At 39.8% G+C, this 16,516-nt stretch overlaps 2 protein-coding genes across 8 annotated transcripts in view; one reads left to right on the forward strand and one right to left on the reverse strand.

Moving 5' to 3' along the window:
- Positions 1 to 16,516, reverse strand: part of LOC121864925 (ras-related protein M-Ras-like) — a 22,421-nt gene continuing 5,905 nt past the window's right edge. Inside the window, exons 1-7 of one of the 4 annotated variants that reach the window (XM_042364127.1) lie at positions 10,862 to 10,970; positions 7,590 to 7,716; positions 6,807 to 7,124; positions 6,208 to 6,361; positions 3,688 to 3,696; positions 2,657 to 2,819; positions 1 to 1,066 (exon numbers count right to left, since the gene is read on the reverse strand). In XM_042364127.1, the coding sequence (XP_042220061.1) occupies positions 986 to 1,066; positions 2,657 to 2,819; positions 3,688 to 3,696; positions 6,208 to 6,361; positions 6,807 to 6,993 (594 nt within the window). In that variant the 5' untranslated portion in view covers positions 6,994 to 7,124; positions 7,590 to 7,716; positions 10,862 to 10,970 and the 3' untranslated portion in view covers positions 1 to 985. Of the gene's footprint in view, positions 1,067 to 2,656; positions 2,820 to 3,687; positions 3,697 to 6,207; positions 6,362 to 6,806; positions 7,125 to 7,589; positions 7,717 to 10,861; positions 10,971 to 16,516 lie in introns of those variants that run through there. The other 3 variants (XM_042364128.1, XM_042364125.1, XM_042364126.1) reach the window with 3 other exon arrangements.
- LOC121864927 (peroxisomal membrane protein 2-like) overlaps positions 11,754 to 16,516 on the forward strand; it is an 8,009-nt gene continuing 3,246 nt past the window's right edge. The window contains exons 1-6 of one of the 4 annotated variants that reach the window (XM_042364130.1): positions 11,754 to 11,963; positions 12,542 to 12,643; positions 13,019 to 13,114; positions 13,538 to 13,700; positions 14,472 to 14,591; positions 15,218 to 15,349. In XM_042364130.1, coding sequence (XP_042220064.1) covers positions 12,555 to 12,643; positions 13,019 to 13,114; positions 13,538 to 13,700; positions 14,472 to 14,591; positions 15,218 to 15,316 — 567 coding nt within the window. In that variant the 5' untranslated portion in view covers positions 11,754 to 11,963; positions 12,542 to 12,554 and the 3' untranslated portion in view covers positions 15,317 to 15,349. The other 3 variants (XM_042364129.1, XM_042364133.1, XM_042364132.1) reach the window with 3 other exon arrangements.

Raw genomic sequence — 16,516 nt, forward strand, 5'->3', positions numbered from 1 at the left:
GTGTGTGTGTGTGTGTGTGTAGTGAGCTGCTCCAGTGTTACAACATATCACCAACACGTCCGTGGCAACTCTCACAGGACCAGACCAAACGGGTACATATGGATTGAGAGAAAAATTTGGTAGTGGCAAGAGTAAAAATTTTCTAAGAGTTCCAACATCAATTTATAGTACCGTAGTGTCGTGACGTCTGAGCCCAGGGAACTCTGCCCACAATAAACATACTAAACCCAAAGGACGGTACTTTTAGCACACATGCCCTATATCTTTGGTATAACATGAAAGATGACAGGTAAAAATATTCGTTAAAGCTATGTATGACATTTCAAACTTTGTGTACAACAAAATATTCTCTCGTAACATAATAGAAATAAGGAACGTCTCGTGTACTACAAAATTCAGGAAAACTCCCACAAGAACCATAAATCACATAATAAAATAAGTCTGTAGGTTTATTATCAACAAAAATGAGATAATAAAAGTGCACAGAACTTACTACATTACTGTACTAAGTATAAATACATACTAACTGATGACATGCAACTTAAAAGCACCAGAACTAAGTGTGTGTCAATGATATACAACAGCACAGGTAAAACTATCATAAAAAACTAAAAATATTAATTAATTTAACACCATAAAGGAAGAGCACAAGTGAGGACCAACTTAGATAACCAAGACTGATTCTCTACATGTCTCTGGGGGCCGTGTGTTAGTGCGGCCTCCTAGTAACAATGTACTAATCAGAATCTTGGTTAAAATTTGAACCCAAAAGATTTTACTTTTGCAGATCCCTAAAGTGCTGTTCTTGTATAAATGTTCAAAACCACAAAGAAATTAATAGTCCAAATTCTACAATACTTGACAAAATCATAAGACCAAATCTTTTAAATCACGTTACAAATAATAGACCTGGGTTGAGTCCTTTTCACTTTAGGTCGCCCGACAGAACGCCGCGACGAAGGGAGACGACCAGACACAAAAACAATTACATGATGACGCAATTTGTCTTCTTTTTATTCTTCTTGGGTCCGTCCATTGGGGGAGAATCACGTATGATGCGCACCACCTGTGGGGTAATGAGCTGGGTAATGGCTGAGAGATCTGTGCCGGCCTGCTGCACCAAACACAAGAACCTACTATAATTAATACTGGTTTATGGTCCACAACTTACCCAATACCTCTACCTAGAATGTTTACTATCAACATATTTACAGGTAGGTTAGGTTAGGGTAATAGATTAGGTTAGGGTAGGATGGTTAGGTTAAGACTAAAGATATCTTTGTAAACAGCAACCTACACTAGGACCACGAGCTGTTAATAACTGAGAGAGAATACTTTACACAATACACCATGACCCCAACTGAGGAGCCATGATAAAAGAAAATTAGAATTTAGGCATAGAAAATGGGCCTATATAAATCTGAAGCACTGAACAATAACCTGAAGAACCTATGTGATCACTTAAGTGGAACATGTGATCACTTAAGGGAACCATGTGATCACTGAAGGGGTACTACCTTGGCTCAACAATAAAATCCTTTACTGTACTTCACCACTGTGATGCTGAACCAAGTTATGATTAAAATGATGTTTTTGGCCACACTTGTTTCCATTAAGTGACTTTACCTCACCCTACATCTCCACTGGTTAGCCTACAATGAATACTCTCACAAACAAAACTCTAATAAAATAAAAACATAAGTCACTTTCAAAAAATTCGTCGTCTCTTAACTTCGTACTCGACTTTCTTCTCTAATTTATCTATACGAGTCATTTTTACGATCGATTATATAATAACGGTTGCTCCTCGTGTAACGGGGATGGTCGGCCTGAGGGCCACCTAGGCGTGAATATGTTTAAGGTGTAGAAGCTGTTGACAACACAACGACCACACCCTGAGTTAACGTGCTTCACGACCCAGTATCAAGGAATAGTCCAAGAAGACTGGAAAACTCGCCAACTGCACTGGCTAACCATTACCCCGGAACACGATCCACAAATCGATTAGCATCCGGGTCCCCAATTACTGCTGGGTAGACAGAGGCAAATGGCGTAAAGAAACTTGCCCAAAGTTTCACCCTGCCTGGGGATCGAACCCGGGTCCACTCGCTTGCTGAACATTACAGCACAGGTCACACAATCAATTGTATATCGCACAAGAGATAGTTACATACACAGGGTGGCCATAAATAATCTGACCCATTTTAAAAACTAATAAAATTCAAAACATTATAGACAGATCATGTCGGTTTTATCATACTTGACGAACTAAGGATAAAAGACCTATGAGCCGTCCTCCAAGTATAATACAATGAGAATGTTCCATCTACAGTATAATAATATATATAAGTTTATTAAATCTTAAAATGGGTTAGATAATAGAGGGTCATTATTTTATTCAACAACCCTAAATGGTTACTGTATTTTAAGACGTGGAATAAACAGGAACCTAAAAATCAGTAGGAACAAAGTCTGATCATTGCAAAGAATATTTATATTCTTCGCAATGATATGATCAGATTTTATTGCACATCCTAAAATACAATAAATCATTTGGGATTCTCAAATAAATAATAAACCTGTATGTCATGTGATAGGGGTTGGGGCTAAGGTAATATATTTACTCCAAAAAAGTACAAACAAAGCACACGGTCACCTCATGAAAAGCCGAATCCACATTGAGGGGCGGATCTTTGGCGCTGGTCTCTATATAGGAAAGGTTCAGTCTGTGGGCCAGTTCCCGTCCCATCTCCTCCGTCACTTTGCGCATGTGAACCAGATCCACCTTGTTGGCCACCAGCAGCATCGGGTAAGACTCTCTGCGGAAAAAAGAGAGAAGCCATCAGACGAGACCCCAGCGAGGATATACTGGACTGGGGTGCCTCAACTAATATCATCTTGCTTGGGGATGTGTACCAGACTATCATGGGAGTGTTCACAAGTTTATAAACACTCTCTTGCTTGAAGCCCCCTTTTTTTAAACTGTCACAATTGCTGTATGAACACTCTCAGAATGCTTCAATGGATGGGTGTCTGTCTGTTTGTCTGAGGAGGTGGAGGAGGGAGTGAGTGCTACCCCCGCTCTCTCTTTATTTTTGGTTCTGCTACTGCTACTAGGAGCTGTTAGGGTGGAGGAGGCAGATTATTATTTAAACTGCCTACATGATCTAAAACAAAGTCGTTAAAGGAAGGAAGGAAGGAAGGAGGAAAAGGAAGGTAAGGAAGATAGATAAATATATACTTGTGAGGAGGAGGAGTAGAAGGAAGACACTCAGTAGGGAGGAACTAATCTGCAGGAGGCAAACCTATTATAAGACTACTGGACAGAGGAGGAGGAGGAGATACAACAACTGGATCGGACAGAAGAGCAAGAGTTTCAACTTTTGTCCCGGTGAGAGATGAAGACCGTGATTCAAGATGGATGGCGGATGATATAATGACAATGACTAGGTTAATTTATGTCAAGGTGGATGATAGAGAATGATGATGAATAGATGGATGAGTAGATGTATTGATGGGTGGATAGACGGGTGGTTTAATAGGGTTGATAGACTGGTGGATGGATGGAGTGAAGAAGAAGAGAAAGGTGAGAAATACAAACAAGACTTTTTTTCTTACACAGAGAATACAGTACAATACAGTATAGGGGGAAAAACAGGGAAAAGGTATGTCAGGCATAATACTTACAGGACTCTCCTATAAAATGAAGCAGGAACGAAGATAAACACGTCATGACAAAAGGGAGGCGTGAGCACATGGTTCAAACAAGTCAAGAAATATGAGAAAACAACAACAACAACAACACACATTTATGACATCCAGATCTGCACTCTCATAAACCAACGGATAAACAATTACAGTCGATATATATATACATATACACACACAGTAGATGTATGCCCGTTAACCCGAGAAAATCGACCAGACGCTTGATTTTGTCATCTTTGCGTTTATTTCGTTTTGTCCCGTTTTATTAGGGGCAAATTTGTGACTGGAGTAAAGTTTAGGTGATGGATAAGATCACCTGAAGATTAGATTATAAACACCTGGGCTTAATTTCACCCAACCTGAAGATTAACCACCTGAGAGGGTTTGGGTAAGTTGGGGTTTGGTTATATGAGGTTAGGTTAAGGTAAATTAGGTTTGGATAGGTTAGGTTAAGGTAGGTTAGTTTAGGTTTACAGTGGTTAACCTTCAGGTAAAAAGCAGGGGCATCTAATGTTCAGGTGATACTTAGTTACTTAAGTAGGGTTGTTAGAGGTACAGGAGTATTAAGGCCACAAGCTGGACGACATAATGACCACAACACCCACCAGAGCCAGCGTCACAAGGGAGTGCTGTAGGTCGGGAGATTTTAAAGTATTCATACACACACTAACACCAGTAGGGTGATTCACCTTACATGGAATCACGACTTATTTACATGCATGCATAACTGTAATAACTGTAGTGTGTGTGTGTGTGTGTGTGTATGTATGTGTATGTGTGTGTGTGTATGTGTGTGTGTGTGTGTGTGTATGTGTGTGTGTGTGTGTGTGTGTGTGTGTGTGTGTGTGTGTGTGTGTGTGTGTGTGTGTATGTGTGTGTGTGTGTATGTGTGTGTGTGTGTGTGTATGTGTGTGTGTGTGTGTGTGTGTGTGTGTGTGTGTGTGTGTGTGTGTGTGTGTGTGTGTGTGTGTGTGTGTGTGTGTGTGTGTGTGTGTACATACTCACCCTCTCATCTTCCAAGTGTTCCAAACATAATGCCAAACAAGCCTCAGCTATAATGTTTTTGAAAGCACATTGAACCAGACTTGAGTTATGAAAATAAAAATAATAATAATAATAATAATTCTGCCGACAAAAAAGAAAAAGCTTTAAGAAATCACAAGTGTTGTCGTGTTCAACTAAATGGAAGAGATATTCATACTCATATTCATTTTATGCACTCTACTTTTATCAATAAAAACAACTGCATCACTAATTATACATGCAAATTCTAAAGAAAAAAAATATATATATATATTGTGCTCTCTTATTTACACAAAAGGCATCCTGTTAACACTGATTGAAGGATTAGTTGGTGTTTAAGTACTAAATATATATACATAAGTCACCCTCTCTCTGCAAGCAAAACAACAGCATTCTGCAAATAGAAATTATGTCCAACAAATGTCTCTTAGAATCATAACCTGGAAACAGCCACAACCATTACCTCTGAGGCGATTATATTAGTGTTAGGTATAAAAGCGTCACAAACAGTTAGCAGTTTCTCTCTCTGATTACGTTACTACCAAAACCTGTAAACATCTTCAGCCTGACACAACATGAGACTTTTCTGGAGAGTACCGGCACACTTGTGATGCCAGTAGTCCCTCCACCAATGATTTATATATGATGCCATTGGGAGCAACAGATGGTGATGCAGTTGTATAGGCCCTCCTGACTATACACTATATTGTACTAGGAGTAGCAGCCAAGGAAAACTATATACTGTAGCTATGTCTAATAGATCTGTTGTGACACTCCACCCTCACACTACCACATAGCCCATCAAGTAATAGAACACCCTATTATACAGTGTATCTAAGTAATCTACTGATAAAAAGCACAACTATTGATTCATTAACAACAATTACATGATAAAAAATTCTAAAAAAGAAAAGAAAAAGAAAACAATATCCGATTTGCAAAAGACTAGCGCCCCGCACCATCACCCAAAGACATGGTTGTTTCCTCTCTGCCTTTGTGAAATAATGAACCGGTTTATGGGGTGTTGAGGTTGATGAAATAAGGAGAATCAAACAGAAGATGACTGACAGTTGCTTATCTTCAGTAACATGACACACACACTGACACAGCCAAGATCATGATCCAAAACAAAAGCAAATGGCAAGAGGATGATGAGTGGTAAGGACCCAAAAAAAGGCACACACACACACACACCAAACTAATAACAAACAATAAAAATAAAGGCAGAACAGTAGCTAGATTGATGAAGCATCCATAACAATGCTTCTCTTGCTCCCTGACAATGGAAAATGTAAACTCGTCCACAACATGCTGCTGCCCCCCCCCCCCCACACACACACTAAAGCCAACACAGCACAATACACCTGGTCTAAATATATATCAAGTCGCAGCCATAAATCACACATCTCTCCCATAACTCATGCTGGTTATTGCATCTCCCGGCGAGACTCCTTTTTTGAGCCAGTGACCGCTTACCGATCTTTGACGCGTAGGATCTGGGTGTAAAAGTGTGGTATGTTTTCGTAGCTCTGCTTGTCCGTCACGGAGTAAACCAGCATGAAGCCGTCTCCCTTCCTCATGTACTGTTCCCGCATGGCACTGAACTCCTCCTGGCCCGCAGTATCCAAAACTGTTAACACATACAAGGAGTATATACACCTGTAACAATAGAACTGCAGACAATATTTTCTTAGGTTCCCGGTGATTACAAATGATCTTCCCGATTTTAAATGTTATGAACAGACTAACACAGGTACTTTTCTTTATAGAAACAAGTTTATTCAGCAAAGAGAGAGACTCCTGCACACAAGGGGCTAAAAGCACTGATGTGGGATTCAGTGAGTACTGTTTTGTATATAATTCAGTTATCTTGTAATATTTGAAGAAATTGAACACAGAAGTAATGAGACACACAAAAGACCATCACATTTACCTTATTTACCCAATGGCCACCCACTAGAGGTCTTGGCCAGGTGACTTACTAACACTACACATTTCTTTACCTATGTAGAAAAAATCAAATCAAATCAAACTAACTTTAAATGATTCCACTTTAAGATGTTCCTTGGACTCACCATCAAGAATACACCATTGGGCGTCTACCTCGGTGTGCTGGATGTACGAGTCTTCGATGGTCGGGTCGTAGTCAGTCACAAACAGCCGTTGGAAGAACTGAATTGTGAGTGCAGACTTGCCTACACCACCATCCCCGACCACTACCAGTTTGAACGTGGGCAGTTTGTCTGATGGTGGTTTAGACATTCTGCTGCTGTTTGTGCTGCCCGACCCAGAGGAGGGCTGGCGTCCCCTTCCCAGTATTGCTGCTCGTCTCGCTCCTCCTTACTCTTCACCCCCGTCCCCCCCCCCTCTCCCTGACACGCTGCTATTCACACCTACAACAACAGATACAGTGGTTATAACCCTAAAGAAGAACATTCTAACATAAATAACAAGGATACATATCATGAATTTGTCTTCAATCTCAGAGAAGACTTGAGATCTATGTTCACCGATGATAACCTACATGTGGGTGTTACCGAGATATTCCTAAATTTATTTTAAAAAGTGCATAGAAATTAGCGAGCAAACCTTACTGCTGATGTTTGGAAGTCATTTCTGATAAACATGTACAGGTCAGTTGTGACATATACAGCACAGTAAACAGAGCACATGACAACAGAGACACCTGTTGATCTTCTCAAATACAGGTGTTACAGTCATCATCTGGGTTAAACAATTACTGTATTCTTGTTCTCTCTCTGTTCATCATCATACAAAGTGACAAACAAATCTGGAGGGAGGCAGGAAGAGAGAGCCTAATATCCATACAACTTCCAAAAAGGTTGAAGCGTTGTCACCTTATGTAGCCAACAGTGGAGGAAGTGGAGGCAGCAGGAGGTGGGGTCGCAGTAACACATATACTGGAACTCCGCAACACACTGCACCACCGTCTGAACATGGAGGTGTTAACATGGCCAGCTCAACCTGCAACAGCAACACAGTATGGTTACCACTAAACATTTGACCCATCCATGACCCAATCCACCATCGGGATCCTAAATCATTACATTATCTATGAAGAAGTGGAAGTGCACTATTTAAGGTTAGGTTAGGTAGGTAGGTTGGTTGGTTGGTTGGTCAAGAGTGTTTTTCTGTTATTAACAGTTCACATGAGAAGTATGCCGGCTTTGAAGGTTGCATGGTGTTATGACCTTCACTAGTGAGTGCGTCAACATGGCAGAGATGATACTTGAGTTGACATTTTAAAGATCAAAAACAGGTTTCTTCTTTATAATTTTGTCCTAAAGTGACTGTTGTAAACTATACCTGGTATACAGTACATATTGAATCACTGTAAACTTATATGATGATTACATTGTATATTAATCATTCTAACTCAAGTCCTTCACAGTGCAGTGAGTGATGACCCACCCTCACCTCACCTCACCACACCTCACCTCCCCATATGTCAACCATCTCTTAAAAATATTAAGACAAACAATTAATCATCGTCCGAATGACAGTATCAACCTGTACACTCCACCAAGGAAGTGATATATAATGACCTGTAGAATACCAGGTGATCAGTACACCAGGAGAACAACACACCAGGTAACCAACCAACACACCAGGTAACCACCACACCAGGTAACCAGCCAACACACCAGGTAACCAACCAACACACCAGGTAATCAACCAACACACCAGGTAATCAACCAACACACCAGGTAACCAACCAACACACCAGGTAATCAACACACCAGGTAACCAATAACCAACCAACACCAGGTAACCAACACCAGGTAACCAGCCAACACACCAGGTAACCAACCAACACACCAGGTAACCAACCAACACACCAGGTAATCAACACACCAGGTAACCAACCAACACACCAGGTAACAACCAACACACCAGGTAACCAGCCAACACACCAGGTAACCAACCAACACACCAGGTAACCAACCAACACACCAGGTAACCAGCAACACACCAGGTAACCAGCCAACACACCAGGTAACCAACCAACACACCAGGTAACCAACACACCAATCAACACACCAGGTAACCAACCAACACACCAGGTAACCAGCCAACACACCAGGTAATCAACCAACACACCAGGTAATCAACCAACACACCAGGTAACCAACCAACACACCAGGTAATCAACCAACACACCAGGTAACAACAACCAACCACACCAGGTAACCAACACACCAGGTAACCAACACACCAGGTAACACACCAGGTAACCAACACACCAGGTTACAACACACCATAATCAACCAACACACCAGGTAACCAACCAACACACCAGGTAATCAACACACCAGGTAACCAGGCAACAACCACAACCAACAACACCAGGTAACCAACACACCAGGTAACAACACCAGGTAACCAACACACCGGGTAAACCAACACACCAGGTAACCAACACACCGGTAACCAACACACCAGGTAATCAACCAACACACCAGGTAATCAACCAACACACCAGGTAATCAACCAACACACCAGGTAACCAACCAACACACACCAGGTAACAACCAACACACCAGGTAACCAACACACCAGGTAACCAACACGCAGGTAACCAACACAAGGTAATCAACCAACACACCGGTTAATCGGGTAATCAAACACAGGTAACCCAGGTAACCAACACACCAGGTAATACACCAGGTAACCAACACACCAGGTAATCAACCAACACACCAGGTAACCAACCAACACACCAGGTAATCAACACACCAGGTAACCAACCAACACACCAGGTAACCAACACCAGGTAACCAACACACCAGGTAACCAACACACAGGTAACCAACCAACACACCAGGTAACCAACCAACACACCAGGTAACCAACACACCAGGTAACCAACACACCAGGTAACCAACCAACACACCAGGTACACCAGGTAACCAACCAACACACCAGGTAACCAACCAACACACCAGGTAACCAACACACCAGGTAACCAACACACCAGGTAACCAACCAACACACCAGGTAACCAACCAACACACCAACCAACACACCAGGTAACCAACCAACACACCAGGTAACCAACCAACACACCAGGTAACCAACCAACACACCAGGTAAGGTAACCAACACACCAGGTAACCAACCAACACACCAGGTAACCAACACACCAGGTAACCAACCAACACACCAGGTAATCAACACACCAGGTAACCAACCAACACACCAGGTAACCAACCAACACACCAGGTAACCAACCAACACACCAGGTAACCAACCAACACACCAGGTAATCAACACACCAGGTAACCAACCAACACACCAGGTAACCAACCAACACACCAGGTAACCAACCAACACACCAACCAATCAACACACCAGGTAACCAACCAACACACCAGGTAACAACACACCAGGTAATCAACACACCAGGTAACCAAAACACACCAGGTAACAACCAACACACCAGGTAACCAACCAACACACCAGGTAACCACCCAACACCGCAGGTAACCAACCAACACACCAGGTAACCAACACACCAGGTAACCAACACACCAGGTAACCAACCAACACACCAGGTAACCAACCAACACACCAGGTAACCAACCAACACACCAGGTAATCAACACACCAGGTAACCAACCAACACACCAGGTAACCAACACACCAGGTAACCAACCAACACACCAGGTAACCAACACACCAGGTAACCAACACACCAGGTAACCAACCAACACACCAGGTAACCAACACACCAGGTAACCAACACACCAGGTAACCAACACACCAGGTAACCAGTAACACTCTGACCTACACCTACTAGTGACTAAATCAATTCTCTCCTCCGCCTTCACCTATAATATACACCAATGACGCAACACTTACACACTACAAGTCAATAATTACAACAAACACTCATCAATAACATTAATAAACCTTATATAAGTTTATGTAGACGTAATAACAATAAAAGATCCAACATCATCTTCCTTCCATCATCCTCACCTGACATCATCTCCTTCCTCTCATCTTAACACCTATATTCTCCTCATCATTCATCCCACTACTCAATATACATCTGTGTAATGTATAGGTGGATACTTATTAATGACGTGTGTGGTAGTTTACTCACCAAACAACTCCAGCACGAGGGAGATTAATGTATTTCACCTCTACCGTCGACTCCCTCACAGGACGTCCATTTGTTTTCCTTACCACTCAGATATTATTGGAAGGTCTGACTCACTCTATTCTAACTCATTCTCTATCTTTATATTACATCAAACTTACTATTATTAATTTTATATGAGTTTTAATTAAATATAAAAGGTGATATAGGTGTTTAAAAGTGAATTAGTAGTGAAATAGAGTTGTGGTAAAATCAATAAGATAGGTTGATAGACTCTCATAAGCCTCAGTAAAATATCCCATTACAGATCCATAATATTAGTCATTATTTACTCCTTTATTACCTCTATATTACACCTACAGGAGACTATTATTATTATAACTACAGTACACATTAACATACAGATCTTTAACTCCACATATAAACATTAACCACTTGTTTAGTTTATTCATAAGAAATTTATTTAGAATAATATTTATTTTATGGGGATATTTATGTAATAGCTATATATATTTACAATTAGTTCTTTATTTATTTATATTAAGATATATTTAACATAAGAGAAGAATTTAGACAGGTGTTAATTCTGTTAGTGTTTATATTTTATTATTAATGTCTAAGGAAACTCTACTATATTTTTATAACTAAGAATAGATTTAGAGATTTATTTTGATAATTTGACTAACAGTATAATGATAAAAATATCATTCCATTTACATTAACCTTATCTACCTCTACGATAGATATAATTCCTAAAAATTTTAAAATACAATAAATTACAGTACAGTGTAATTTACTGCATCATTTAAGTCTATAATTAAACTTACTCTTAATCACCCTTTCATATGTAAGACAAATATACATAGAGATATATAAAGGTAATCACTTGTATATAAAGTACTGAATGACCTTGAGATAACCAGCAGGTAGTCCTTCAAGGTGATAACTTACACCTCTCTCTGATTATATTACCCAAACTACAGGTCCAAACTGTCATCAACTAACCCATCCTCCTTCTGTGACATCTAAGACCCGTGTATAGGAATTACAGGACATATTAAGAAGAAAATTAACCTTTCTCCCGTATTTATCTGTGAACAGAGTGGTAAGGGTCTTTGCCAATCACAAGTGTGTTGCAAGTAATGCTTATTGCAGTGTTTGTGTTATGACGTGTAGTTACAGCAGTGTATGAGTGTAATTTGAACACCTATAAGTAGAGTTAGTAATTGTGTCTGTTTTTAATATTATTTACCTTAAAGACCTGTTACTATATGCTAAAACCATTATTCTCGAAGGGTTAAACCATCTCCTTCAGAGTAAAACCACCATCATTCAAGGGCTAAACACCATCAAAGGGTTAAAACATCATCATCAAAGGGCTAAATATCATCTAAGAGTTATACCAACATCATCAAAGGGTTAAAACATCATCATCAAAGGGTTAAATATCATCTAAGAGTTATACCAACATCATCAAAGGGCTAAAACATCATCATCAAAGGGCTAAATATACCAACATCATCAAAGGGTTAAATCTCATCAGGGTTGGTTAAGTTAGGTTAACATTAAGATGAAATAAAAAAGGGTGGATTATTTTCAGGTGATCCATATAAGATAATCAAATATTAAATTCATGTAAACTATATTTCCTGAAAAATCTCCCAACACATTTTTATTTTGCAGCGCGTTGTCGACGATGGTGGTCTTGTCGGTACTTGACAGAGGCTTACGCACCTACAATGGATGCCTGTATGCTCAGCCTCTCCTCACCAAAGCTTGCACCAGGTAATTATTTATTTATTTGTGGAGTCCCTGTATGCTTCCTGTTCTATATGTTACTGTTTGCTCCCTGTTCCCGTATGCTCCCTGTTCCCGTATGCTCCGTTCCCGTATGCTCCCTGTTCCTGTATGCTCCCTGTTCCTGTATGCTCCCTGTTCCCGTATGCTCCCTGTTCCCGTATGCTCCGTTCCAGTATGCTCCGTCTGTTATATTCACATTTCTATCCCATCACCTGATACCTTTTAACTTGTATTTTATTTTTGTTTCTGTATAATTTATAAGAAGCATCAACATTCTATCTCTGGATTAATTCAGCTAACCTAAGGTAACCTTTAATATATGTACACCACTTCTGTCTGTAACAAATTGAAACTTTTCAGTGCGTTTACTGGGGCCCTCGGAGACTTTTTGGGCCAGCTCATAACAAGACAACCGTCCATCAATTTCTACAGTATGGCAAGATATGCGTCATTTGGGTGAGTCGGAGAAGGTCTTGTTCTTGTAGAATTGTTCGCTGTATTTTCTTAAACGGTAGCCATCATCAGTGGAGGCTAGTTAGAGGGACAGCGGCCATTATTACTGGACGTTTTGGGATTCTTGCATTCTATTTTTGTGGATTGTGGAGTGGAATAGGGAATCCTTACGCTTCATTCAGTGTAATTTGAGAACAGATATACAGGGTGTAAATCTTGTTTCTCCTTTAAACTTTTTCTGCCAGTATCTCAGTCCATTTGTATTATTATTATTATTATTATTATTATTATTATTATTATTATTATTTTGTGCACTTTGTTGTTGGAGGATTTTTCTTTTTCAATATTTAGTCATTCCTTTATATGTGTACCTATATTAAGGTACTTGAGGATTGTCCATGTACAGGTTAATTTTTGGTCCACCAGGTTTTTTGTGACGGGACCATTGGCTCATAACTTTTACAAGAAGATAGACAAATTGGTGCCGGCCACAGAACGAGGGGCAGCCATCAAGCGCCTCCTGGTAGACAGACTCATGTTTGCTCCTCTCCTCCTCCTCCTCTCCCTTTACCTTCTCTCCAGGCTTGAGGTTGGTGGTGTTATGATCTTAGTACTGTACAACTTTTCTTTTTTTAATTTATCCTTCACCACATATCAGCTTACTGGGAGTCCAACCCTTGACATATTGGCGAGATTAATTTATTCTCATATCATGTAAGCAATCTTCTCATGGTTAGGCAACAAGTGGCTAAATTGCCTTCTATTTCTATAGCTGAGTCCTCTGTTTTCCCAGTTACAGTACTAGTATGTAAAGGAAGGATGGGTAGAATTACCTGAAAATTCCCACCAAAGAAATAAAATTTGCAAGTAGGTTCCAGTGTTTCCTCTCCTGAAAACAACACATGTCACTTTACACACACGGTGGGCAAGGAGAATAGATCTGCCAGTCAGGAGTGAGAATGTGTCCCTCTAAAGGCTAGCAGGACAGTGACCACACAGGGAAGGTCAGCGATCTCTTCAGCTCAGCAGGTGTACACACCAGTGGCCTTCATGACTTCAAGACACACAACATAAGTACTGGACACTCACTCACACAGTGATGTATTTGCTTGTGTAATATAAACTGTACAGTTCATTATTAACCCCTTTAATCTGCATCACATTAGCAATATACAGTACTCACAGCTGCCATACATTACTGTATATAAAATGTCCTTAGTAGTAACTTGGGAAAATATGTACATTGTAACAAATAGTTTTATTTGACTTTTGATTGTCACCTTTGCTTCTTTTCCTTACCAAATTAATCAGTTTATCACATAATCAAAAGAGATATCTATATTTTTCCTTTTCCCTCCAGGGCAAGAGTCACCGCACCTGTGCAAATGAGATCCAGCTAAAATATTGGGCGGCGCTCAAGATGAACTGGAAAGTGTGGACTCCTGTGCAGTATATAAATATCAACTATATTCCTCAACAGGTAAATATTTATTGCAGGATATTATTTGGTTATGGAGTAAAAACCATGTAGGAAATATTCTCGGTATCGTCTATGTCTCATAAGAGTGTGGGGTTGGATTCATGCCTCTTGTCATGGGTAAATAAACTCCCCAAGAAGGTGCTGGCAGCTACACACACACGCTCAGCACCATTTAGTTAGTAATAGACTACTGTGTTCATGCCACCAACCCAGAGAAGCTCTATCTTGGAAGTACTGCACAAAATAAAGATTGTGTTCTTTAATATTAAATTGTCATGCTGGGATTCGTCTTTTTCATAGTTCACAAAGATCATACATCATCATCATCTTCACAGCTTCATTTAATATAAATGCTGTGTGTTAAGTTGGTGAGGCAAACAATCCTACCCTTCAGCCTCCTAAACACAAGATATATAACATGTGTGTAGGTATAGAATGTGTATATAACATGTGTGTAGGTATAGAATGTGTATATAACATGTGTGTAGGTATAGAATGTGTATATAACATGTGTGTAGGTATAGAATGTGTATATAACATGTGTGTTGGTATAGAATGTGTATATAACATGTGTGTTGGTATAGAATGTGTGTTGTAACATTATACTAAGTTAAACATCTCCTCAGTACCGTTCACTCTTCGCCAACTGTGTCGCTGTCTTCTGGATCATCTACCTCACCAACAAGAGGAGACAGGCTGCTGCTGCTGCATCTAAAAGTGACTAAACTATAACTAAACTTAAAGAAAAATCTATAAAGGTAAATGAAGTAGTTGAGGAGTTTACTTTGTGATCAAGATGAAGTGGAATGTATGGGAGAAACGTAGAGCTTAAAATACCCCACATGTTAATAAGTTGTAAACACTAATACTGGACAGGAGTTTTTTTCTTCTCAATTTTATTTGACTATTAGTAGGTTAAGTGGTCTGGTGTACAGATCAATTCTAGTGTCATGAATCTTCCTGTGGGTGTTAAAGAGTAGCTGTAATGCTTATAAGTACCTTGGGGTGATAAGTAGTGTGGACCACTAAGTAGGTTGGACCGATAAGTACAATAGTGTGGGCCATCAACTAGTATGGACCAACCAAATCCCATTGTTTTATAGAAAGTAGTACACTATTACTACAGGTGGTACCATGATAAAAATTCACCATTGCGATCACTCCTTAAATACAGTCATTACTGTTTCAAAAGGTAAGATTAATATACTACAAAACTCTCCTTCCTTCATTTCAGTACTGTATTGTGTAACCTCAGTCATACAGATAAGTTTCCTACAACAGTTGTGTAAATAAATACTTCATAAATCTCGGTTTTATTCATTATCACCTTCACTACAGGGACAACACTTTTATTTGGCTAATGCTGAACAATTTTATTATGCTCAGAGGCAACCCCAAACACAGGTGGCTAATATCTTGTTTTGATTTAGGTTTTACCGAGTTATATTTTAGTGTTATCCGACCAAAGACTGTGTTCATGTATATTCAACTCCTCATATTTGTTTCTTTATAAAATTTGAATCACAATAACTGGCAGTCAACGGCACAGTGGGACATATTATATACTACGGTCTCCTCTTTGTCTCTGATCAGTCGGCCTGTTCGCTGCTCAGGCATTGAATTAGATATATGAGCAATTTAACCCCTTGTGTACAGGGTCCCCTCTCTGCTGAATAAAACTGTCGGGTATAATCCAAATAAAATATTAAAGCAGCATCCTGTAGTGAAGGGGTTAAGTGTGTACAGTATTTGATGAAACCTTGAGGATGAACTTTATAATCACTCTACTTTAGTGATGATAGACAACCTGTGATGATTACTTGTGGTGTTGGGTGAGGAATTCTAGTTTAAGTCTGTAATATATTTTTGTGATGTTGTGTGCCATATAAACTCTACAGTACAGTATATTCTCCATTCAGGTTCAG

This window comes from Homarus americanus, unplaced genomic scaffold (assembly GCF_018991925.1).
Source record: "Homarus americanus isolate GMGI-L3 unplaced genomic scaffold, GMGI_Hamer_2.0 scaffold2539, whole genome shotgun sequence".
NCBI classification, from domain to species: domain Eukaryota; kingdom Metazoa; phylum Arthropoda; class Malacostraca; order Decapoda; family Nephropidae; genus Homarus; species Homarus americanus.